Genomic DNA, 24,176 nt, shown 5'->3' on the forward strand with positions numbered 1-24,176 from the left:
GGAAAGAGGCACGTTCTTAGCTAGGAGGAGAGATTTTTTTTTTTTGCCACCTTAGAAATTTTCTGTTGTGATGCAGAAATCTGCCAGTGTATCATATCTTTCAGTACCCCAACTGGGCTGTCTTTGCCCTGTCTTTACCATCAGGTTTTGGGGCAGTGAGGTTCCTGAAGATGACCAGTGGAATTCCTCAACCACAAGGTGCACAATATTGTCAATCATAGGATCATAGATTATCTCAAGTTGGAAGGGACCCATTAGGATCATTGAGTTAAAATCCCTGCTCCTCACAAGACTACCTAAAATTAACCATATGACTAAGAGTGTCATCCAGACGCTCTTTGAACTCTGACAGGCTTGGTGCCGTGACCACTTCCCCAGGGAACCAACCACCAGTGACCAACCACCCTCTCAGTGAAAAACCTTTTCCTATGTCCAATCTGAACTTCCCCTGATGCAGTTTCATTCCATTTCTTCACGTCATTGTATTTGGGGATTATTAATGTATTTGGGGATCTTGTTGAGGGCTTCTTGCAGTGTTCTTGACCACAGGGCCCTTCCCAAGGTTCAGACCTGTAAAGGTTAGTGTGGGTGTGTGAATGATCTCTCTCTTTTACTGTCCAGATGAGGAAAGCGGTATTCTGTACCTAACAGTCAATCTTCTCCCAGGGCTGCTGCATGCAACACTGCCTGGCTGGGCTTGACCTGTCAGGGAAGACCTGTTCTGTCTTCCTCTCATTTCCATAGGGCATCTTTCTTCAGGGACTCCTTCTTCTAATACAGAACTTCCTTCTCTTGGTCCTGCTCCTCCAGTAGAGGCAGAGACTCTTTCATCCCTCTTGATGTCCAAGTGCAGACAAATTGTCTGTGCACATCAGAATGTGGAGAATATAGAAAACCCTTAAGAGTATGGTTCCTTTTCACAGACGCTCTTTTGCAGGTCTCCCTACAGCAAGCATGCACGGAGGGATGAGTGAAATGAAGCAATGAGGTGAGATAAACTCTTCGATAGGTGTCTATTCTGCATCAGAATATGACAGGTGCATGTCACCCAGAACACATATATCATTATGAAACAATGTTAGATTTCTACAGAAGGCAGTTTTTAAATATAAGTACATCAACAGAAGTAAACAATCTCTATCCACTGTTGATACTTGCTGCACCTCATACATTCTAAACATTTATGTCTGTCAATTTTTATGTTAAAATTTTTCCTTACTGTCTAAAAAGGTGACTTAAGTAGACTCTGCCTTTCTTTTAAACTGAATCAACCCATTATCACTTAATATGAGATGATTATCTTGCACTTCAATATTTGCTTCTAATTCTGCTACTACTTGGCAAAATCAATGCTGGATTGTGAACTCCTCTTGTTTCACAAACAGCTGCTGGAGAAATACAAAACACTACAATCATGTCTGAACTTCAGTCTGTATGAGGGAAGTCAACATGAGAAAACAATTTCCAGAATTATTTCTCTTTTTTATGATACAGAAATACCTACCTATATTCAAATCCGATCTCTGGTAAGTGGAGCAGACTTTTCTGATACCATACTAATACTTCAGCAGAAACTATTATCATTCTTGAAAGTGATTTTCACTTGAACTTGTTCTTTCTACCTATGACATTACTTCTTTTCATTATATTCTATCTATAAAGAAAAAAAGAAAACACTCCATCCCCTTTATCTGTCTTAATAATATATGTTCATTTATCTTTCAGTTGTCCATAAAATACTCAGTTTTACCTATGCCCAGGAGTCTGCAGCCTTAGCTGTTCTTTCTTCTGTAGTCTTTTAACTGTGGATTCTTGTCACTCGCCCCATCTTTGAACTGGCTATCATTTTGGGCTACATATGAAACACAATAGCTTCAGAGAAAGGGAGTGAGGATATCTTTTCATGTCACTATCTCACCACACTGGTTTGACTGGCTGTCAGTCCTTTGAGTGAACTTCAGTCTCCTGAATCAAAGTAGAAATTTGAGTTCCTCACACCCTTAAGCCTAACAAAATAAGCAACGTTTTTCAATTAATAAAACTAATAAATAATTTTTAAAAAATGCTGGAGGAATCTCTTTTCCTTTACTTTTTCTTTTTTTTTGGCTGAGAATTCATCAAAATAATTAAAAGAATGTAGTCTTAGTCTACCAAAGAAATGTGTACTTCTCATTGCAAGATGAATAGTGAATCCATATAATTATTATTGCTCATGCATTTAAAAAAAATGTAAATGTAAAAATACACTGCTGTTTAATATATTTTAAATGTGAACATGAACTATGTATACATACTCCAAAGTAATGAATGCTAGAATAAAAAAAAAACGTTAATCACTGTTCATATGCAAATGTCTCTACTGTCTTTATTAATCCTAGACATAAATTATAATTACAGAAGAAAGCAACACAGAGATATACATTTTATGCATGCCTCAGGTCACTTTTTAGCCTTGGGATCCTTATTCCTCCTCTTCTATCTTCTTATGAAACTCTCGGCTTTTCACTCGGAGCTTGTTGACCTGCGACTCTGCAATGTCAGCCCGCTCCTCGGCTTCCTCCAACTCATGCTGGATCTTGCGGAACTTGGAGAGGTTGACATTGGACAGCTCCTCCTGTGTGGGGAGAGGGAGTTGTGAAAACAACAAGCAGCATGTGGACATTTAATATCTGAAAACGGAGCAAATAAAAATTTAAATGCCACATCTGGGCAAGCAGGGCAGGTTCAAAAACCAAGGTAAGATAGTTGCTGAGGGAGTTAAGTGTGCCAGAAGAGAAAGAACATATGGTCATAGAATCATAGAATGGTTAGAGTTGGAAAGGACTTTAAAGATCATCTAGTTCCAACCCCCCTGCCATGGGCAGGGACACCTCCTACCAGACCAGATTGCTCAAAGCACCATCCAATGTGGCCTTGAACACCTCCAGGGATGGGGCAGCCCCAGCTTCTCTGGGAGTGTCAAAATGGCCATGGCCACATTACACACAGCAAGGTCTAAGCAGAGTTCACGGCAGAGTCTTGAACAGACAGCATAGCAGCTGCTTCTGACACCCAGGGTAGGATAGGAAGGAAGAAATAGAGGCGGGAAGTGTGGCTTAGAGCAAAACAAATAAAGCTTGGGAATCCTCCCCAAACCAGCAATTCTTACTCTTACATTTCCTATTGCCTTGCAGCAGCAAACACTCCAAAACAGTCAAGGTTTCAAAAAGCTGGACTGAAAAAAACACCAACACAGAATTCCACCTCCATCAGAACGAAGTCTAGTCTTGGTCAGAGTGGTACTTACAGCCTCCTCAGCTTGCCTCTTGTAGGACTTCACTTTCATTTGCAGCTTGTCCACTAGATCTTGGAGCCTGAGAACATTCTTCCGATTCTCTTCCGACTAACGAGGATGAAAAAAACAAACATTTGTTTCCCTCTTTCTCTAAATTACATAAATGTGAAATACAGGGAGTAACATTCCTTATGGAGCAGTGCTGTCCAGAAGGACATAGGTCAAAATCCTGTTAACTATGTTGACTAAGGTATGGAAAAAAATCCAAACATTTTTACCTTCCTGGAAGAAGAGTGTGTCAACACAAAGGAGCCTCCTGCCTTACCTGGTAGGTCAGCTCCTTCACCCTCCTCTCGTACTTGCGCACACCCTTCACTGCTTCAGCGCTGCGCTTCTGCTCAGCATCAACCTCCCCTTCCAGCTCCCGCACCTGCAATGAGAAGCCCATGTTTGGAGCTTCCCTGGTATCTCTCCAAGGGACATGCTCACTCATGCACAAATACCAGCCCTACGCACTCTGGCCTCCAGCTTCTGGATTTGCTTCTTGCCTCCCTTCAGGGCCAACTGCTCAGCCTCATCCAGACGGTGCTGTAGGTCCTTCACCGTCTGGTCCAGGTTCTTCTTCATCCTCTCCAGGTGGGCGCTGGTGTCCTGCTCCTTCTTCAGCTCTTCTGCCATCATGGCTGCCTGATGAGAACAAAGAGTCAAAGATATTTTGGTGCTGGAGATACTTTGAGGCAGAATACATCCATACTGAAAGGAACCCCTGACTCACATCTGTGATGGCCTTCTTGGCCTTCTCTTCAGCATTGCGGGCTTCCTGGATCGTATCCTCCATTTCACCCTGAATTTGGGCAATATCTGTTTCCAGCTTCTTCTTGGTGTTGATCAAGCTCGTGTTCTGTTGAAGAGCATCAACATCACAATTTAGTTTCTGTTAGCTTGCAATATCATATCAAGAATATTGCATAAATGTTGCTTTTTAACATAAACTGTGCCATAGGTCGCATGGGATTCTGATCAAAAGGAGCTGCTGTAGTATATGTTAGATTCTCAGCTGTGATGTGCTTCAATATTTCAAGAACATCCTCCATAAAGTCTTTCCTTACAGTTTTTCAGTCAAAAGAGAAGGAATTCAGAATTATAAAGAAAAAACACATAATCTTTTCTTATCATTTTCAAGCTAGTGGCAGTAAAAGTCTTAAACAGTGCTATAGAATACTTACAATGACATTGTCAAATGACATAAATTATACTATTAGTGTATTCCTGTTTTGTCAATGATCAACCTAAGTTTGACGTTACAGTCTCAAATGTAAATGTGAAAGCTGTTAAACTCACTGAAGTTGTAGAGTAAGAACCTCAAACGTGTCTCTGAACTTACTACTTTACAGATATCTTAGATATCTGCACTGTAGTCTAGTGGAATTCAAATTATATCTGCAGCTGAAAAGTCACTTTTAATATTTGTTATCCATACTGTGAAAATTACAATGCACTTTACAAAATAGCGTTAGAGATCAGCCAGCCTTCAATTATGTTATATGTATGGAGCATAAGTATAAATACTAAATATATGTAAACACTAACCTGGGTATGAAGAAGCTGCACGCGCTCACTTGCATCCAGAAGCTCCTGCTCAGCCACTTTCCTTGAGCGCTCCGTCTGCTCCAGGGCTGCCCGTAGCTCCTCAACTTCAGCCTGCAGCAGGTTTGCTCTGCGCTCCACCATGGCCACCTGCTCCTTCAGGTCCTCTTGTGCCCTGAGAGCATCGTCCAAGTGTATCTGGGTATCCTGGTAAGACAGAAAAGACAGATTGTGAGGTATATTTTTCCTCTTTTCAAATTTCCTATTTTTATAGCAATATAAAACTGAATTGTAGAACAGGAAAATTTTTAGCTGTGTCAGAAATGAGTAAACACATGTTTAGTTGTGCCATACCTTGAGCACTCCTTGTGCATTTCTCAGGTTCTTTTGTGCCTCTGCAGCCTGGCGGTTGGCATGGCTCAGTTGGATCTCCATTTCATTCAGGTCTCCCTCCATCTTCTTCTTCAGCCGCAGGGCTTCATTCCTGCTCCTGATCTCAGCGTCCAGGGTGCTCTGCATGGACTCCACAATTCTGAGGTGGTTTCTCTTCATCTGGTCGATCTCCTCATCTTTCTCTGCTATCTTCCTGTCAATCTCAGACTTCACCTGGTTGAGCTCAAGCTGGAGGCGCAGGATCTTCCCCTCTTCATGTTCCAGGGAAGCCTGCAAAAAATATAAAAATCAGTTAATTATATAAATAACAATGTTGGTAACTTTACATGACCTATTCTCTTGAAGAATAATGTACAGCATGAGGTCTGAGACTGCAGGAAAGGAAAAAAAAAGGATTCCTATGCATCCAAATGCTTGGATGTCGAAAGTGGTGTCCAAAATCCCATGCCCCCTGTGCCAAAAACTCCAAATTTATTCTTAGTGTATATAATTTCATAAATGGTATCTGAGGTTGCGAAACAGTGCTGCAAATAAAAAATTAAGAACTGAAGTTTGTACCTCAGCTTCCTCCAGAGAGGCTTGGAGTTCAGATTTCTCCTGCTCAATCTGCTTCTTGACTTTCTCCAGCTCATGAATCGCCTTTCCTCCCTCAGCAATCTGCTCCGTGAGGTCGGAAATCTCCTCTGTGGGAACAAAGACCAATGGCATGGTCAGGCACAGAGCTGCATGGGAAGGGCCCTGCGGTGGTGACAAGCAGTTTTGCTGACCTGTGGGCACAGACCCATGTGGAGCGGTGGGTAGTGGTGGATAAGGAGAAAGCCCTGCCAGGAGCAGAGAGCCAGGGACTTACGCTGCAAGTTCTTGTTCTCGCGCTTGAGCGTTTCCAGGTGGTCCAAGGACTCCTCATAGGCATTCTTCATCTTAAACAGCTCCGTGCTGAGAGAGCGAGACTCCTTCTGGGAGGCTTCCAGCTCAGCCTGCGTTTCCTCATACTTCTGCTTCCACTCTGCCAGGATCTGAAGAGAAACGGGGCGTGAGTGTGGATGTGGCACCCAGGAGCGGACGCTCTGCCCAGGAGCCCCTGGCGTGCAGCCCAAAAGACCTTGTCAAAGTTCTTCTGCTTCTTATCCAGAGCTGCGCAGGCAGCATTTGATCGCTCCACGTCAATCATCAGGTCCTCCACTTCATTCTGCAGCCTCTGCTTTGTCTTTTCCAGGGAGGCACATTTGGCATTCACAGCTTCCACGTGTTCCTCTGCATCCTGCAGGCGCTGTGCCAGCTTCTTCCTGGGAGGTGGTTAGCACAGGTCCAGGTGAGGAAGTAAACGGGAGCCTGTGGTGTGCAGCCAGCATGTTTTTCACAAGAGCACGCTTAGCCATTTGGTCGTGTGTGATCCCCATTTACACAGAGGTGTAGGACCTCTCCCAGCTACCCACTGTATTTCTGTGTCTGAATCGTGGGCTACAGCTATTCACTCTCTGCTGTTCACACTAACATTTTTCTGCGCTTCTGCATCTGTAGAGCTTTGCTGCTTCTGGTTTTCCCCAATGCATACATGCTTGGGTTATATTTCCTGTCTTCCTGGCACCCCACCCCAATGCAGAACATTGGCTTCTTTCTGACAATACCACAGCGGTCTCCTCAAATTTCTATTCTTAGTCCCTGCCAGCCTTCCCCACATTCCTCACGTACTTGGCCTCCTCCAGCTCCTCTGTGCGCTGGATCGCGTCTGTCTCGTATTTGGTTCTCCACTGGGCCACTTCGCTGTTGGCCTTGGACAGGGCACGCTGCAGCTCCCCCTTGGCTTCCTGCTCCTCCTCATACTGTTCCCGGAGCAAGTCACAGTCATGGCGAGCAGACTGCAAGGCGTGGGCCAGGGCGTTCTTGGCCTGGGGGAAAAAGAGTATTGTGAAAATGAACGGAAATATCGTGGGAAATCTCCTGACTGAAATGTTGGTGGATGCTGGATTGTTCTGCTTTGAGTGATGGCAGGCTACTGAATGCAAAAGGAAGGAAGATCTGTGAACCTGCAAAAAAATTAATGGATAGACCGTAGGGAAGGTGGAGCAAACCTAATATGGGAAAACTTGCACTTCATTACCTAAGTGTTTTTTTTTTTCTCCCTCTCATCTTGTTGATTCTGTGATTTCATGTTTATGATAAAGCGTTCTCACCTTTATTTCTTCCTCTAAGTGCCTCTTGAGTTCCTCAATCTGCTGGGTGAATGCCTGCTTGCCTCTTGACAGCTGAGAAACCAAAGCATCTTTCTCCTCCACCTGCCGTGAATATTCACCTGGAAAAGTTTATAGATACACAAGAACTTTATTGCCATTGATAACAGCATTTTGGACATTTGTGGTTCTAAAACCGGTTAGCAGACCTTGCAGAAACATATGATCCCATTTCATGCATTTCTCATTACAGGGGAGACAAAGCATGTTGAAGAGACCATGTGTCCAGACGGGTAATTTCTGCAGTAACTCTCTGACATTATTTATTTGCAAATGAGAGATGTGAATGGATTACCTGATTCTGTCTGCAGACGTGCTCTTTGAGCATTGAGGTCATTGATCATGCGCTGATGCTCTTCTTCCTTTGTCTTAATCTCACTTAGCTGATCTTCCAGTGTGCGACACATCTTCTCCAGACTTGCCTGTGTGTCAGCAGATGGAAAGGGAGGGATTAACCATTCACACTTTTAATAATACCTAACAATACCTATAGGGTATTTGTGTACCTTGGCTTTGGAGACAGACTCCATGTTACTGGCCAAGTCGTCAATCTCCATCTTCAGCTCACTCTTCTCCTTCTCCAGCTTCTGCTTCACTCGTTGCAGGTTGTCGATCTGCTCCCCAAGCTCAGCTGTGCTGTCCGCGTGCTTCTTCCGCAGTGTGGCAGCCGTGGCTTCGTGCTGCAGCGTGGCCTCTTCGAGGTCACGACGCATCTTCTGAAATTCTGCCTCACGCTTCTTGTTCATATCGATCTGAGCTGCGGTAGCCCCTCCTGCTTCTTCCAGGCGCTCGCTGATCTCCTCGAGCTCCCTTGAGAGGTCAGCCCGATGCTTCTCTGCTTTTGCCCGAGAGGTTCGCTCTGCCTCAATTTCCTCCTCCAGTTCCTCAATACGCGCCTGGGGAACATTAGGGACCCTTCACACCCATGTCCTCCTCCTTCCTGACCTGAGACTGGGTGAGAGAGGGGAAGGGACAGAGACTTGCCTGCAGCTCCTTGATCTTCTTCTGTAATTGCATGCCCAGGGCTTGCTCATCCTCGATTTTGCTCTGGATCTGGCTGATTTCAAAGTCTTTCCTTTGGGCAAAGCAAAAGGTGTTAGAGCTCACAGAGAAAAGACAAGTGCACCAGCCCAGCACTCGGGTGCCCCTCAACCATGCTTACTTCTTCAGTTTCTCATCCAGCTGCTGCTTATCATTTTCCAAATCCATTATGCTGTCATGGGCCAGCTTCAGGTCTCCTTCGAGTTTCCTCTTAGCTCTCTCAAGGTCCATGCGCAGTTTCTTCTCCTGCTCCAGGGACCCTTCCAGCTAAACACAACGAGAATATCAGTGCTGTGCTTGAAGTGTATGACTGTGTAACAGCTTTAATCTCATATGCATCCGTACTTACATCATCCACTTGCTGCTCCAGCTTGGTCTTGGCTTTGGTCAGCGTATTGACTTTGTCTTCTTCTGCCTGCAGGTCATCCAGTGTCTGCTGATGGGCCTCTTGGAGGGCCTTCTTCTCTTTAGTCAGCTTGGCAATGGTCTCATCCAGTGTTGCCATCTCCTCTGTAAGGTTTTTCACCTTAGAAAAGAAGGAAGCAAATGTAAATAAAGGAAGTAGATACAGAAGTCCTGTTACAGCACAGTGCCCTTTTCTGGAGCACGAGTGAGAGGTTCTGCCTCATACCTTGTTTTCAGTGGCATGTTTTTCCTTCTCAACCTTGGCCAGTGTTAACTCAAGGTCATCAATATCTTTCTTCAGCTCTGAACATTCATCCTCCAGTTTCCTCTTCTTGGCTGTCAGCTCAGCATTAATTTCCTCCTCATCCTCAGCCCTTTCAGTCACCTCCTTAATTTTGGCTTCCAGCTGGATTTTGGTTTTGATGAGCTGGTCACACCTTTCCTCAGCATCAGCCAAAGCATCAGCTTCCTGTTAGAGAAACATATTTTTTTTTGCTAGTCTCAGATTTTAACAAAATCCAAAGAGAAAATGGTTATTGCCTGCTGAAAAAAAAAGAAAAATGGAATTATTATTTTTTATTATCTTGTGGGAAATGATTTTTGCACAGCCTCTTTTAAATCAAAGTAGGGTTTTTTTTTTGTTTTATTTTTTAACTCTCATCAAGTATTCTCTCTTGTTGTATTTATAGACAAGATGTCTAAAAATACTTCTTTTATTAAGGATTTTGATTACTTTCTCTGAAAGTTAATAATTAAATATAATTGTGCACAGATATTTTTATTTTATCTCTATAAAAGCTTTTCTTGGCAAACTGACTTTTTCTTTGTTCCAGATACATTGGTACGTAATCTAGATGGAATTGGTGGTTTCCTTTGAACCTGGCTTTATTCTGAAGCTATGAACTAGACACTTTAGGACACAAGAGCATAATGTAAAATTGCCAAATTTTTTGATCTTCCAAAGGACATTGGAGAGACAGACAGGTCTGACAGGTTGGATGTAAAGAATATTTGTGTCTTCCTGGAATTGTTGCTGCAGGAGGACAGGTGAGATACCATAGATCATAAGAAACGACATAAGGCTCTTTTATTTAGGCAACTAATTGAAACAAGAGCAAGTAGTCAACTGAATTTCTCTCTGGACTCTGTTAAATGTCTATATCAAATCTCAGGTGACTATAGTTGGACCTTATGTTTTGAGCCTGCATGGAGAAACATACCTGTAAGTGCAGAGGATTAAAAAGTCATTTCGAACTTAGAACCACGTATTATAATGTTGACACTGAGTAGTCTGATTTTTAAATTTAGTGATTCAGATTAAAATATTTTCTAAGGCAATTTAGTGTGCAGTGTGAGAGTTCCATAGTATGAGAGAGGATTTAGCCCTTAATTATTTTCCCCTGAAAGAAATACTAATAATGCTCACAGCCTGCACTTGGAGCTGCAGATCGTTTTTCTCCTGCAGTAAAGACACCATTTTCTCCTCCAGCTCCTTCCTCTTGGCCTCAGACTTTGCAAGCTCTTCCTTGGTTTTCTCAAACTCCCCTTTCATGTTGGCCATCTCCTTCTCAGATTCTGCACTCTTCAGCAAGGGCTTGATCTTGAAGAACAGCTTCATCCAGGGCCAGTGCTTGACATTCATGAAGGACCGAACATTGTACTGGATGCAGAAGATGGACTCCCTGAAGCATAATTAAAATGTACATTGAATATCTTCAGTATGAAGAGTGCAGTTTCCCACAAGTACAGTGACTTTAACTGAAGATGAGGAATGTCTACCTCCTCTCCACCATTCTCTGGTACTCCACTCTCATCAGGAAGCCCCTGCACCTGGCCTGTGTGCGGGTGATGAGCTGTGCTAGCTTCTCATCCCTCATCTCCTCCAGGAGTCCCAGCAGCCCAGCTTTGAAGAACACCTTGAGAAAGGGAATGTTTGCAGCACATCACTGTCAGGTAGAGCAAAGCACAGGCACAGCGTGAGTGAGGCAACGAGGGTTTGTACCTTGGTGTGGCCAAATTTGTACTGGGTGTGGTCCACATCGATTGACCCAAGGAGCTTCTCAGAAGCCTTCTTGCTGTCAATGAACTGTCCCTCTGGGATGGCACTGGCATTGAGCACCTTGTATCTGTGAAATGAGAGAAAATGTAAATGAAGGCAACCATCTCAAGTCATAAGGTTATATTGTTTACTGAAATTAACATCACTCTTTGCAGCAGAATCAGGCTGAGGGAGTTGGAATTCCATCCGTTGTTTAGAGATAGAGTTATAATGAATCCCTAATCTGATAACAAAGTTAAGGAAACTGTTACTGTCTTTAGGTGATCAGTCATCGATGAAAAGAGGCCACTGATCTCCAGCCATTTCAGTCCAATACTTTTTTTACTTAAACTATGCTGTAGAATATTGCTAGAGAGTAACATTGCTACCATGCGTATAGGAAGAAAGCATCTTCCCCTGAAACTTGCAGCTGACTCAATGGCCAAAGCACTCTGAGAATGTGTTGTAGCCACATCTCAATCTGCATTTTTTAATCTTGTAAGCATTGGTAGCTTCCATACTCAGAGACACTGGCAAAGTTCAGCTGTTTGGTGAACAGCAATCAGTGAGGACACCTGACTTATCTCTTCATTTCTCAACAATTTCTCTTTTGCTAGCCAGATGTGTTGCCTTTGGTTATATATTCCAGCATTTCCCCCTTCTTTCAGAATTTTTCAGAATTCTTTCTTTTCAGTTATAACCAGATTGAGCTGGCATTAAAAAATAGCCACAAATGTAAAAATAGTTAAGATGTGCAACCTAGGCAGCAAAGACAGAATGGAGAGCAAAAAGAAGACTGACCTTTGTTTGAAGTCTGCATAGAGGATTCTGCTGGGGAATCCCTTCCTGCAAATCCTGATCCCTTCCAGCACGCCGTTGCAGCGCAGCTGGTGTAACACCAGTTCATGCTCCATGGCACCTAAGAAAATAAGACAATTATTGGATACTTCATGATAAAGCATACAGAAGAATGGCTGCATCACACTATGATGTCTCTCTACTTAAGGTTCTTACCAGGTGTTTTTGTTTCATTGGGGATGATACACCGCACAAAATGGGGGTGAGTGCTCCGTAGATTGGTCATCAGCTTGTTTAGGTTCTCCTGTGGGTTGATGAGTACAGATTTTTCATTAACAAATGGTACCTCTGCAATTCTGCTGTCAGATATGAGAAAACTGTTGGAAAGCAGTAATGGATTTATTATTCCCACCTACAGCCATGCTAATTTGAGTTTTTTTGCCTTTCAGTTTTGAGCATGACAGAAAGTCACAAAACTGTGTAATGTGTTTTCATGGGACTGAGGGATAAGTCCACTCAGACAGGACACCTATGGAGAATGGTGACCAGAAGTTCATGGCAAAATGCATAATTTTCAGTGAAAGACGATTTTTTAAAACATGGTTTCTCACTCTGTGGAAGACACTGACTATTGATGGGAATAGAAACAAAAGTAAAAATAGGACAAAAGGGAAGAGAGGAAGGATCAAATTTGCAGAGAAGGCTGGGTAAAAGAAAGTTAATGGCATCAGATGCTACTTGTGAAGATATATTTGACAAAGGTTGAGCAGGGGAAGACAAGTAAGACTCCCCGTTCAGCAAGAATGGGCGTGACAAGATGTAGAGAAAAGGCATGAGTGGTAGGTTCTACAGCACCCCTTTCTAGAAGTGTTTTTGAATGCAAACCCATGAACTATCTCTGATTTTTGCAATTGCTTTTACTAGCTAAGTCCTAACAGTTCTCAGTTTAGCCGTGGTTTGGAACAGACAAATTTGCTCAGACAAATACCTCTTTCACAGTGTGAAAAACTGTTCAGGATGCCAGATAGTAGCTAGATGCCACAGCTGCTGAAACAAGAGTGTTTCCATTTGTCTGGAGCTGTATTATCATGTGCAAATGCACATACATTTGTATGTGCCGATTAAGACTTGAGATTACCTGAGGCAGGTAACCAGATCGACCATTGCCCTCCCAAGGCAGAGGGAGAGGGGGAAGAGCTTGATCCTACCAACTGGTGTACTCATGAGTAAAGGAAACTGTAGCCTGACCTAAGCACTTTTTCCAGCATTCAAAGAAAGGCTAGGTAAAGATGCATCTTCCTCAGCCGTCCTCAGCTGGCTTGGAGTCAGCTCTTTTACGAATAGCTGAAGAGACATACTTGACAAAGAAAAATAGTTGTAGTAAAATGGTCTTATTGGATTTAGTGTGAGGTTTTGCAATCTTCAATTAAAAAAAAAGGGGGGGGGGGAGGAAGTAGAGAGAATGACTTCTGTACTTACCCTGAAAAGAGCTGATACAGTCTGGAAGGAAGAACCCTTCTTCTTGCCTCCCTTCTTGCCGCCACCACCACCACTCTCTGAAGAACACCAAAAAAAGACAGTTTTATGACTTCGATTTGTAAATTTTTTCTCTGTGGCACCACAAGAAGCTTTTTCGCATGTATCCGTCATGCTAAGAAAGGAGCCTAGGATGCGGAGGGAAACAGGCAACATTCAATCTAAAGGAAAATAGGACCAAAGATGTGTGATAATCCAAGGGATTATCATGGTTGAGTGGAATGCTTGAAATACGTTTGATCTTTTCCTTTATTAATAAATTCAAGCCATAGGAGACTCTGCACAACATACAGTTACTTTAGAACACTCTACCTGATATTCATGACTCTGGTTATGAATAAAAATGAAAATATGAATCTCAGAGAACTGACCTGCCTCTCCTCCAGCAGAGGCAAACAGTAAGGCCAGTGTCTTCAAGGATGATTTCTGGTACAGCCCCACAACAGTTTCATTCAGGGGGTCCTTGTTCTTGTCAAGCCAGCCAGTGATGTTGTAGTCCACCGTGCCAGCATAGTGCACCAGGGAGAAGTGGGCCTCAGCCTTGCCTTTGGCAGGCTTGGGCTTCTGGAAGTTGTTGGACTTGCCCAGATGCTGGTCATAGAGCTTGTTCTTGAAAGAGGTGTCAGTTGCCTTGGGGAACATGCACTCCTCTTCCAGGATGGAGAAGATGCCCATGGGCTGGAAGAAGCAGAAGGAAGCAGGAAGAGGTGAAAAGGCAGAAAGAATCACAGATAAAGAAATACCTTCCTGAGTGGGACAATAATAAAGCTCTCGGGGGTTGTTCTTCCGCTCAGCAGAGCAAATTGAAAAATACTCTAAATTTCTGTATTTACAATATCACATTTACCCTTTCAAGCTACATTTATAAATATATAAAGAATCAATGCATTTCTGAAAATACTAGACATGGTGAATTACAGAAATACCTTCTCAATGAGCTCAATGCAGGCAGCCAGGTCCATCCCAAAGTCAATGAACTCCCATTCAATGCCTTCCTTCTTGTACTCCTCCTGCTCCAGCACGAACATGTGGTGGTTAAAGAACTGTTGCAGTTTCTCATTGGTGAAGTTAATGCACAGCTGCTCCAGGCTGTTGAACTGCACAAATACAGAGATTGGTATTAATATAAATTTAAAAAGCTAGGGATAAAGAACAGAGCTGGCTTCTTGCACCAAATTACAGGAGGATCTGTGAGCGTTCTTTCTTTGCTCAGCCAGGAGTTTTGAACTTCTGTCAGTGTGGCTTTTTTGGCAAGCTAAACGTTATCCATATATTTATGACCCCTAGAAGCTTAGGCCACTTTAATATTTCATAATTGTCAGTTTTGATATCTACTAGACTGTGCTAATTCAGTTATGGGAGAGTCCACAGCACAGCCGTTTATCCAACATTTCCAAATGCTGATTTCAAAGCATGTCCCAAGCCTTTTAAGTGCAAGTTGTGTCTATGGAACTGGTATCTCTACATTAGGTACCAAATACCATGTTGGTCTATTGTTTGTAATCAGTCAAAAAATGGCATTTATGGATTTCTAATGGCATATGTGCAACACAAAAATCCATTTCCAATTAAAAACCTGTGAGAGTCATGATGCTTTAGATGCAATCTGAAAGGATCAAAGAATTTCTGCAAAAAAAAATAAGCACCATTCTTTTTTAAGTACTTTGGCATACAATAGATTTACTTCTGAAAGCCTGGTAATAAAACACTGTTCCTTACATCAAAGATCTCAAAGCCAGCAATGTCCAGGACACCAATGAAGTACTGTCTGGGTTGCTTGGTATCCAGCTGTTGGTTGATGCGAACAACCATCCACAAGAACATCTTCTCAAACACAGCCTTTGCCAGAGCACCCACTGAATTGTATACCTAAAACAAAAACCAGAAGGCTTGTACTTATGCAAGGAGAAAGAGGAAGTTCAGAGGATTTGTCAACAAAACAGAGATTTTTGTTACCTGCTGCACAGTTTGACCCTTGGTCACATATTCATTCCCAACCTTGACTCGGGGGTAACACAGGGCCTTGAGCAGGTCTGCTGAGTTCAGACCCATTAGGTAGGCAGCCTTGTCAGCCACTAAAGACCAAAAAAATCAGTTGTTAAGGTACCAGCAGACATTAATATTCCTTTAAAACAAGTATTAGAAGATAAAAAAGTAACGTATTTGTAGTTCATCATTCTACTACATTCCCTAGTAATTATGAAGCATTTACCTTGGCTAAGTTTTCTTCACCTATTCTTAGTTTATTTTGAATTTTGAATGAAAAATCGATTTAGAGACTTTTAGGTAGGCAGAGTTTTTAATAATAAATCTTGAATAAGAAAAAGGAAAGATAACCCTGGGATGATGATCAGGTTGCAGACAATCACAGACCCTCTCAGAAGCAAATACAGTGCAATTTGTTTCAGTGACTTGTGGAAGGGTAACTTTAAAGACATAATAGTGAAGAGAGCATGATGCATAAGTGTCAATTATGCCTTTACAAATCTGCAGCTAAACATATGAAATGAAAGGCTGTTTTTAGAAGTTCATCCTCAAACAATAAGTTTGGTATTTTACTTTCTGCTATTGCTTTTACTATTGAATTCAAACTCTGTCACCAGGCACAATATGTAAAAAGATTTGTTCAAGAATGCTTATATAATTCATACGAAATCAAGATAAAAAAGTATAGCAGATTGCTGCATGAATATTGACAAGATCTAACAGCCTGAAATTGCATTGAGAGATATTTAAATGAGAAATTGAGGAAAAAATTCTAATGACTAAGGGTAGTGAAGTACTCAAATAGATCGCATGTTTTCATCAATGTTTTCAAAAGAAGACAAAGAAAGATTTCACAGTAAATGAAGTCCCCAGGAGGTGGAGAAAATGAATGGCCACAGTCCTCTCCCAGCTTTTTTAGGAAATAAAAATAGCAAAATAAAAGATGACTTTGCCACACTGAGAAATTCGTCACAATTCAGAGTAATCCTCAGAAGAGGATTACAGTGTCTGTGAAACAGAACCGACTTCAGAGGAAACAGTGTTACATAAACTGTTCCAAATCTTTCCAAGATTTGGTCAGAAAAGTACCATGACTTAAGAAAAGTTACAGCTATTATTTGTAGCCTATTCTACTGTTACTGTTTGTCATTATCAGATTCATTGCCATTGTATTCCTTGTGGACATTTTCATTTATGTCTTAACTTTCCTAAAAAAAAAAAAACCAAACCACACACACAAAAAAACCCCTTAATAGTACATGTTTATGATACATGCAAGTATTTCTGATTTCATGGAAATACTTCCACGAACTTTTCAAGGAATACACCTTTGAACAACTCTAGGAAAGCAAACGCAATTGAGATATCTGAGCTGTCTATTTTTCAAACATAAGTCGCAAGAGACATACTGAGGCTCTACAGAAACTGTAGAGCATATGAGCCACAGCTGCAGCATTAACCGATGTTCCTTTTTAACCCCTCCATGTAAAATGAAGTAGCACAATGCTCTCAGTTCAGGTGTTGTGAGTTGTCTCCAGAATACGGGCTTTGAAGCAGAGCAGCTTTGGGATTCTGGCTTCTTGTCACCTGGAAACAATACCATTAGGAGGTGCCCGCAGCTGGTGGTAAGTGATAGTAGCTACCTGGGTACATAAACTAAAGCCAGTGAGCAGAGTGGCTCCCAGTCCTGTGCCAGGTCTGGGAAGCTGCTGTTCAGTATAGCAGCAAAGCTTGCTCTTCTGGAAGCGTGCTCTAGGGTTCACAGGCCCTTATACCTTGCACAGTTCAAAATAACCTGCATCTTCCACTGAGCTGTGTTCTTCCAGCAAAGTCCTCTGGTTAGGACACGCATATTCTACAATGCTAGCAGCTGGGGAAATGCTCAGGCCAAGTCAATGATTCTGACCCCAAATTACTGCCTGTATTAGTGAGTGTTCCGGTATATACTGTGCTCCGGTATATATCGTGCTGGTACCTTCTGTGCCGTCTGGCTCTGCCTGCTCCTCACGCTGCTTCTGCTTAAACTTCAGGTTGCCGTAGTGCATGACAGCCCCTGTCAGCTTGTAAATGGCTGTTTTCTCATCAGGAGTGAAGCCCAAGATGTCAATGGCACTCTAACGGAAGAATCATTGGAGTAAGTACCATGTGTGGTAAAGGTGAGAGTCCGCCTGGGAAAACTTCTGTGCGTTACTTACGTCCGTGGCCATCAGCTCTTCCTGATCGTTAATGCTGGGAACCGTGATCTCACCTTGACTCACATACTGATAGTCATAGGGGTTGGTGGTGATCAGTAACATCTCTGAAAAGAAGGACAAAACACGTACAGATCAAATGTAATTGGCACGTCAAGGAATTAAATGCTGTTCCGTGACTTTTGTCTGCAGAAGTCAGTGATCTTTCCTACCAATTAGCTCTGGCTTCTTGTTGGACATGATCTGATAGAATATGTGGTAGCTTCTTTCTGCCTTCAGCTGGAAAGTGACTCTGGACTTCTCCAGCAGATCTGGCAAAGATGGTAGGACAGAGTTAGGCCTGCAAAAGTACATTGAGGTGGAAAGGGAGGAAGGAATGCGATCAGGAGAGGAGGTCTCTTACATGTTTCAATGTCAGCAGAAGCCAGTTTTCCTGTGGCCCCAAAATGGATTCTGATGAATTTACCCTGAAGGAAGCAGAAAAGTCAATTGAGATCTATTTTACCCATCCTGTCTGCAAGAATATTCGAGTCAGTATGTTGATTAGGAAAAAGTAATTTTGCCCCGGGCAGCAACTTACAAAGCGTGAGGAGTTGTCGTTCCTCACCGTCTTGGCATTGCCAAAAGCCTCCAGCAGTGGGTTGGCACTGATGATTTGATCCTCAAGTGTCCCCTAAGACAGAAATCTTATTGTCACGATATAGCGCATAAATAAATCTGACAGTTGCATGTTTCTACCCCGAGGACCTCACCTGCATTTTGCCCGTTGGCTGCTGCTCTTCCTTCTTCTTATCCCCGCTCGCTGCAATGGTTGCAAAGTACTGGATGACACGCTTTGTATTCACAGTCTTCCCTGCACCGGATTCTCCGCTGTCAAACCAAAGAGAGAAGCAGAGAGTGTGTGGTCAGGCAGGAGGTCCCCTGGCATTGGGCAGCCCCGCAGGGGCCCGAGCAGGGGGTGTACATACGTGATCAGGATCGACTGGTTCTCGCGATCTGTGAGAGAGGCAGAAACAAACCGACTTTGTAAATGAAGAACACAAAAAACTTGAAAATTAATGCAGTAAATGTAAGTTATGACAAGAAAATATCTGCATTTTTTTTTCCCTTTTTTTACTCCTAATAATTTCTTTTCCAGTTCCGTTTTTTTGTTTTTTGCAGAGAAATGTACACAACATTCTTACCTCTAAACATACCCACAACACTCTTGCTTCTAGAGAGATACAGATTTGATGGATGGACTGTTAAATAGAGAAGGAATTGGCTAGATGGCCGCATCCAAAGAATTACAGTCAAAGGTTCAGTGTCCAAATGGTTACTGAATGGTGTCCCTCAAGGGCTTGTTCTGGGACCAATGCTATTTAACACATCCATTCATGACATATACAGTGGGATTGAGTGCGCCCTCACTAAGTCTGCAGATGACGCTAAACTGAGTAGTGCAGTTGATACTCCAGTGGGAAGGCATGCCATTCACAAGGACCTTGACAGGCTTGAGAAACAGGCCCATGCAAACATCATGAAGTTCAAGAAGGCCAAGTGCAAAGTCCTGCACCTTGGTTAGGTCAATCCTCAATATCACTCCAGACTGAGGGGTGACTGGATTGAGAGCAACTCTGCAGAGAGGGACTTGGGGTTACTGATGGATGTAAAATTGGATATGAGCTGGCAGTGTGAATTTGCAGCCCAGAAAGCCAGTCAGATCCTGGCCTGCATGAGAAGACATGCTGCCAGCAGGGCATGGTAGGTGATTCTCTCCGTCTACTCCACTCTTGTGAGACCCCACTGGAATAGTCACTTGAGCTCTGGGGTCTCCAGTACAAGAAAGAAATGGACCTGTTAGAGTGGGTCCAGCGGAGGGCCCTGAAAAAGATCAGAGGGATGGAGCACCTCTCCTGTGGAGAAAAGCTGAGAGAGTTGGGGTTGTTCAGCCTGGAGTAGAGAAGGTCCCAGGGACACCTTATTGCAGCTTCTCAGTGCTTAAAGGAGACTTATAAGAAAGACAGAGAAAGACTTTTTAACAGGACCTGTAGTGACAGGACAAGGGGCAACAGTTTTTAACCGAAAGATTTAGATTGGATATAAGGAAGAAATTTTTTTACAATGAGTATGGTGAGACACTGGAACAAGTTGCCCGGAGAAGTTGTGGATGCCCCATCACGAGAAGTGCTCCAGGTTAGACTGGAGAGGTTTGATCAACCTAATCTAGTGGAAGGCATCCCTCCCAATGTCAGAGGAAGGACTAGATGATTTTTAAAGGTCCTTTCCAGCCCAAACTGTTCTATGATTCTATGATTCTACAATGCTTTTCCAAGAACATTGAAAACCCTTGAAGGGCCATGTGCTTCTTCCCTACTGCCTTCTATGGTCTTTCTTCCCCTGCTTATAAATTGTTTCTGGGTTGGTTTGTTTTTTGTTGTTTTTTTTTTTTTTAAATTTTCTACTACACAGATTATTTAAAGTGGTAGAGAAAGAGAGAGAAAGGACCCACAACAAAGGAATCCTGAGCATGGGTAATAGTTCTGAAACACAGAGAAAGCACAAAGAAAGAAAGGAAAGAAATGGTGGAAGCAAAACTAGCAACAATATATAATTCTCTTTCATTTCTCTGTGTCATGATTTTATGAAAACAAATTGAAACATTCGTCATATTGATGTTTCCCGTAGCCCTTTGGTGAATTAACTTCACATTATTAGACAGAATTTCCATATCACATATGGATCTCATACCCTGTTCACTTTCACTATTTCATTACAGGTTTAATTATATTCCTTGTTCCACATAATCCATTTGGCTTATTGTTTTTCCTGACATACTATCTGTGTCACTATACTTCCTTTTTAGAAATGCTGATGTGAAAAATTCCTGTTTAAATTAGCAGTGATTGATGCTATGACTGAAATAAAACTCTAATGATGTGTTAAGAAAATATCAGCATATTTATCAGGGAAACTCTGTGACTACTTTTATAATATCTTTTAGATAGGATCACTCTGAGAGCCACTCACCAGTTAGCATGAACTGATAGGCGTTGTCAGAGATGGAGAAGATGTGGGGAGGAGCCTCCTGGCGCTTCTTGCCTCGGTAGGCCAACACCACCTCCGGGTTGTACACCGGCAGCCACTTGTAGGGGTTGACAGTGACGCAGAAGAGACCCGAGTAGGTCTGCGAGGAAGGGAGACAGCACGTTGGCTTCCACTTAGCCTGGCAGAGCAGTTCCTCCTCTCTACCCAAAGGAAGACTGCTGCTGGTACTTACGTAGATCATCCAGGCTGCATAACGCTCTTTGAGGTTGTACAGCACAGCGGGTTCATGGAGATGGGTCATCATGGCCATGTCCTCGATTTTATCATACTTGGGAGGGTTCATGGAGAAGATTTGATCTTCCTTCACGGTCAGGGTCTGTCAGAGGAAAGAGAGATACATACACGTCAGCTAAGATCTCAGAGTGGGAATTTAATGCTGTTTGTAAATCTTGCATTTTACCTACCTCTCCACCTTCAGTCTTGACAGTGACCTTCCCAGATTCTTTGCTCTGGATTGTGCTTTTCACATAGGATTCCTTTGCATGTACCACAAAAACTGATGTCTTGGCATCAAAAGGCTTGTTCTGAGCCTCAATTCTCTCCTTTTCTGACTTTCGGAGGTAAGGAGCTGCCTCCCCAAAGATGGCCATTTCAGAGTCTGATGACATGGCTGCAGTTTACTGGGTGCAGCACGACACAGAGCTGAAGTGGAGAGACATACAACAGTGTTGAGTGAAGGAAGAAATGCTTTTGTACTACTTACCTCTCTGTATTCTGCTCTGCCTATTCTTATGGTCTCCCTTTCTGCCTTATCTGCTTTTCAAACAAGATATCCTTTAGTTTATTTACATCCTAAAGAATATAGGTGTCTTTGATTTAGATTATTTTAACTTTCTCTTCCTTATTCCAGTTCTTTAGTTCTAGTAGTGTTTCAGTAGGCTATACAGAAAAATTGGATTGATTGGCACAATATAAAAATTTTCTATACGAAGCAGCGGAGACACCAAGCCAAGTCATCTAATCAAAATTATGAAAGCCCACTTCTATCTTTTGTCTCTTGCACATTTTAGACCATGTAATTTGTATCAACTATAGAGATGGGACAACATAAGAAAAAAGGTGAGGAGCAAAGAATCACAGGTCTGAATCGTCTATGCAAAGCTTTTTCCTCAGTTAGAAATCAGAGTTTTAGCTTCTCCAGTTCTTCTTTTTTCTTCTGCCTTTTCTAGTTCAAGCTGATCCCTTAAGATTAACTTTTTACCAAAAGAGGAAAACTTCTCAATATAAAACATGTGTAGGGATTTGGCAAAATCTTAACTATATATGCGCTGTTCATTTACCTTGTCTCTCATGTATTTCTATTTACAGGAAATCTCCTGTGTGGTAAGAGGTCAACTATTTCCCAGCAGGTATCAAACAAATGTGTCTAACCCAGTTATGGAAGGAAATATACTGGTTTAGACAACACATCTCAGGTAGAATTGCACTGCATTAGTATCCACAGATGTAAAGGGATATGGGAAGTGCCCACACAGCTGCATAAAAAAACCATCGTGGACAGTCTATTCCTATGGAGCAGGTAAATCCGAATCTTACCCCTTGTGATACCAGCTGGCTCTCAGGTTGGAAGCTGGTCAATACTGAAAAACAGAAATGACAACTTCCTTCTTATTTTTGCACAAAATCCCAAGGATAAACCACAGGGCAAAAATATACCATTGACTTGAAAGCAGAAAGAAAATCTCTACTGATACAGACAGTCCTTTGAGGAAAGCAGTTACACAGGCAGCCGGAATGCAGTGGGATTTTGCCAGCACCCAGCCCCCCATACTCTTACCTTGAAGCTTTCCGTGGAGACAGAACACACTTGTCCTACCAGCACTTTTATAGGTTCTGGTCTGCACGTACAACTCCCTCCTCCTCTTTCTTAGGTCAAAAATTTTTGGCAAAGCATTATTTGGCAAACTTGACTGAGTGCATGGTTCCCAGTCGTGCTCGTGGATATATTTAGAAATATTTGAAGTCTTACTAGCTATGTGAATAAATCTCCTATAAATATTTTGACTAGGAATCTGAAAGGAGGAAGTGCTGTCCAGCATATAGAGCAGGACACTGGGACTTGGAATTGTTGGCTTCTCTTCTCCTGACTCCTGAATTGCTGTTTGTCATATAAGATTTGTGTGTCTCAGGACTCAGCAGTAGTGAGAAGAATTGCTATTAAAAAGAGCTTTGGGGAGATTCTATTCTGAAATATTCCAGAAATAAAGAATAGGAACAATCTAGTGTAGTCTAATTCCAAATTTGTGGACAACCATATCATGTTGTGTTACTGCACCTATCTACAATTCCTTAGCTTTTTGCTGGCTGCTTTCAAAAGATCAGAGAAGACTCTTTATCCCCCTTGACTCATACGTTCAATTACATCTTGTACCTTCTTCTGAAGTATTGCCTATTGGCTACAATTTGAAATTGGATTTTAAAGGTATTGTTTTGCTGTTCTTCATACCTGGCTGTGCTGGTTTGCTCAGATGTGTGTCTGGCAAAAGTTTTAGTAAGGTCAGATTAGCAGAGATTACTGGCATTTTGAGTCCTTTGTCTTTTAAATTTATTGGCAGTTTTAACTCACCGATTTGCTGCTAGTGTAGAGACCTTGGACAGTGGCTGTAATTACCAAATGCAAGAATAGGGTTTAGATCACAAACACACCTCCTCCATTCTTCCCGAGCACAAACACAAACCACAGAAATTTAGAGAACTTCTGGGAAGTTCCAGGTCTTGGCATGTCTAACCTGTGGATGTAGACACAATTTTTTTCCCCCATAGCAATCCAGTGTAAATCCTAGGTATTCTAGGTAGATATATTTTGCCAGAAGCCTCGTTCAGCAGAAAGTATTAACAAAAGTAACCTAAACCTCACCCTAAGGATACAGATCTAGATAAAGAAGGAAGATTTTTCTTAATCTTAAAATGCCTTGTCATTTCTAAAACAAACAAACAGTAAAAAGAATCAATAGTTCAAGCAAAATTCACAAAGGTTTTGGATGCTGTTTACGTAGAGGAAGAAGAGAACTTGACTTGTTCCGATACATCAATGGCAACTCATTATGTCTCAAGACAGCCATGTTATTTATCTGTGTACAAATAAGTTTACTTGTGCAGATAGCTTTTAAACTAAGCATCACAATTCTCAGTGAAGACAAAAGTTAGGTAAACCTGTAAAGACATGCATTACTGTGTTCAGTTTTGGGCCCCTCACTACAAGACAGACATTGAGGTGCTGGAGTGTGTCCAGAGAAGTATAAGAGAGGTGGTGAGGGGTCGGGAGCACAAGTGTTATGAGGAGAGGCTGAGGGAACTGGGAGTGTTCAGCCTGGAGAAGAGGAGGCTGAGGGGAGACCTTATAGCCCCTTACAGCTCCCTGAAAGGAGGTTGTAGTGAAGGCAGGGGGGATCAGTCTCTTTTCCCAAGTAATAGGGAATAGGCAATAGGACAAGAGGAAATTGCTTCAAGTTGCACCAGGGGTGGTTTAGGATGGATATTAGGAAAAATTTCTTCAGTGGAAGGGGTGTCAAGCATTGAAACAGGCTGTCCAGGGAAGTGGTGGAATCGCCATCCCTCAAGGTATTTAAAAGATGGGTAGACGTGGTGCTAAGGGACATGGTTTAGTG

General features: G+C 42.4%; 1 protein-coding gene across 3 annotated transcripts; it reads right to left on the minus strand.

Moving 5' to 3' along the window:
- Positions 1-2,339: 2,339 nt before the first annotated feature.
- LOC104286671 (myosin-3-like) lies at positions 2,340-21,176 on the minus strand. 3 transcript variants are annotated; one of them, XM_009885286.1, is made up of 38 exons: positions 20,973-21,176; positions 20,741-20,884; positions 20,491-20,647; positions 18,450-18,477; positions 18,234-18,351; positions 18,062-18,154; positions 17,885-17,948; positions 17,694-17,792; positions 17,485-17,588; positions 17,265-17,403; positions 15,260-15,378; positions 15,023-15,172; positions 14,230-14,400; positions 13,675-13,981; positions 13,247-13,323; positions 11,984-12,071; positions 11,771-11,888; positions 10,934-11,057; positions 10,711-10,847; positions 10,358-10,613; positions 9,158-9,400; positions 8,876-9,052; positions 8,648-8,793; positions 8,470-8,560; positions 7,992-8,381; positions 7,781-7,907; positions 7,429-7,547; positions 6,947-7,143; positions 6,357-6,540; positions 6,105-6,270; positions 5,813-5,937; positions 5,216-5,524; positions 4,865-5,068; positions 4,050-4,175; positions 3,791-3,961; positions 3,600-3,704; positions 3,287-3,382; positions 2,340-2,614 (listed from the first exon to the last, which is right to left on the minus strand). In XM_009885286.1, the coding sequence occupies exons 1-38, from the start codon at positions 21,174-21,176 to the stop codon at positions 2,462-2,464; spliced, it is 5,826 nt and encodes a 1,941-aa protein (XP_009883588.1). In that variant the 3' UTR covers positions 2,340-2,461. The 3 variants fall into 3 exon arrangements, with proteins under 3 accessions (XP_009883588.1, XP_009883589.1, XP_009883590.1); XM_009885287.1 differs by having other exon boundaries at positions 13,247-13,355; positions 13,701-13,981; positions 20,973-21,158; XM_009885288.1 differs by having other exon boundaries at positions 13,247-13,293; positions 20,973-21,158.
- Between the last annotated feature and the right edge of the window lie 3,000 nt (positions 21,177-24,176).

Source organism: Charadrius vociferus, unplaced genomic scaffold, assembly GCF_000708025.1.
Source record: "Charadrius vociferus isolate BGI_N301 unplaced genomic scaffold, ASM70802v2 scaffold415, whole genome shotgun sequence".
Lineage (NCBI taxonomy): Eukaryota > Metazoa > Chordata > Aves > Charadriiformes > Charadriidae > Charadrius > Charadrius vociferus.

Coding starts and splice junctions, on each gene's coding strand:
- LOC104286671 (XM_009885286.1), bottom strand. CDS start 21,176: ATGTCATCAGACTCTGAAATGGCCATCTTTGGGGAGGCAGCTCCTTAC. Junction 7,548..7,780: donor ACGTCTGCAGACAGAATCAG/GTAATCCATTCA, acceptor AAACTTTTCCAG/GTGAATATTCACGGCAGGTG. Junction 3,705..3,790: donor TCCAGAAGCTGGAGGCCAGA/GTGCGTAGGGCT, acceptor TTCTCATTGCAG/GTGCGGGAGCTGGAAGGGGA.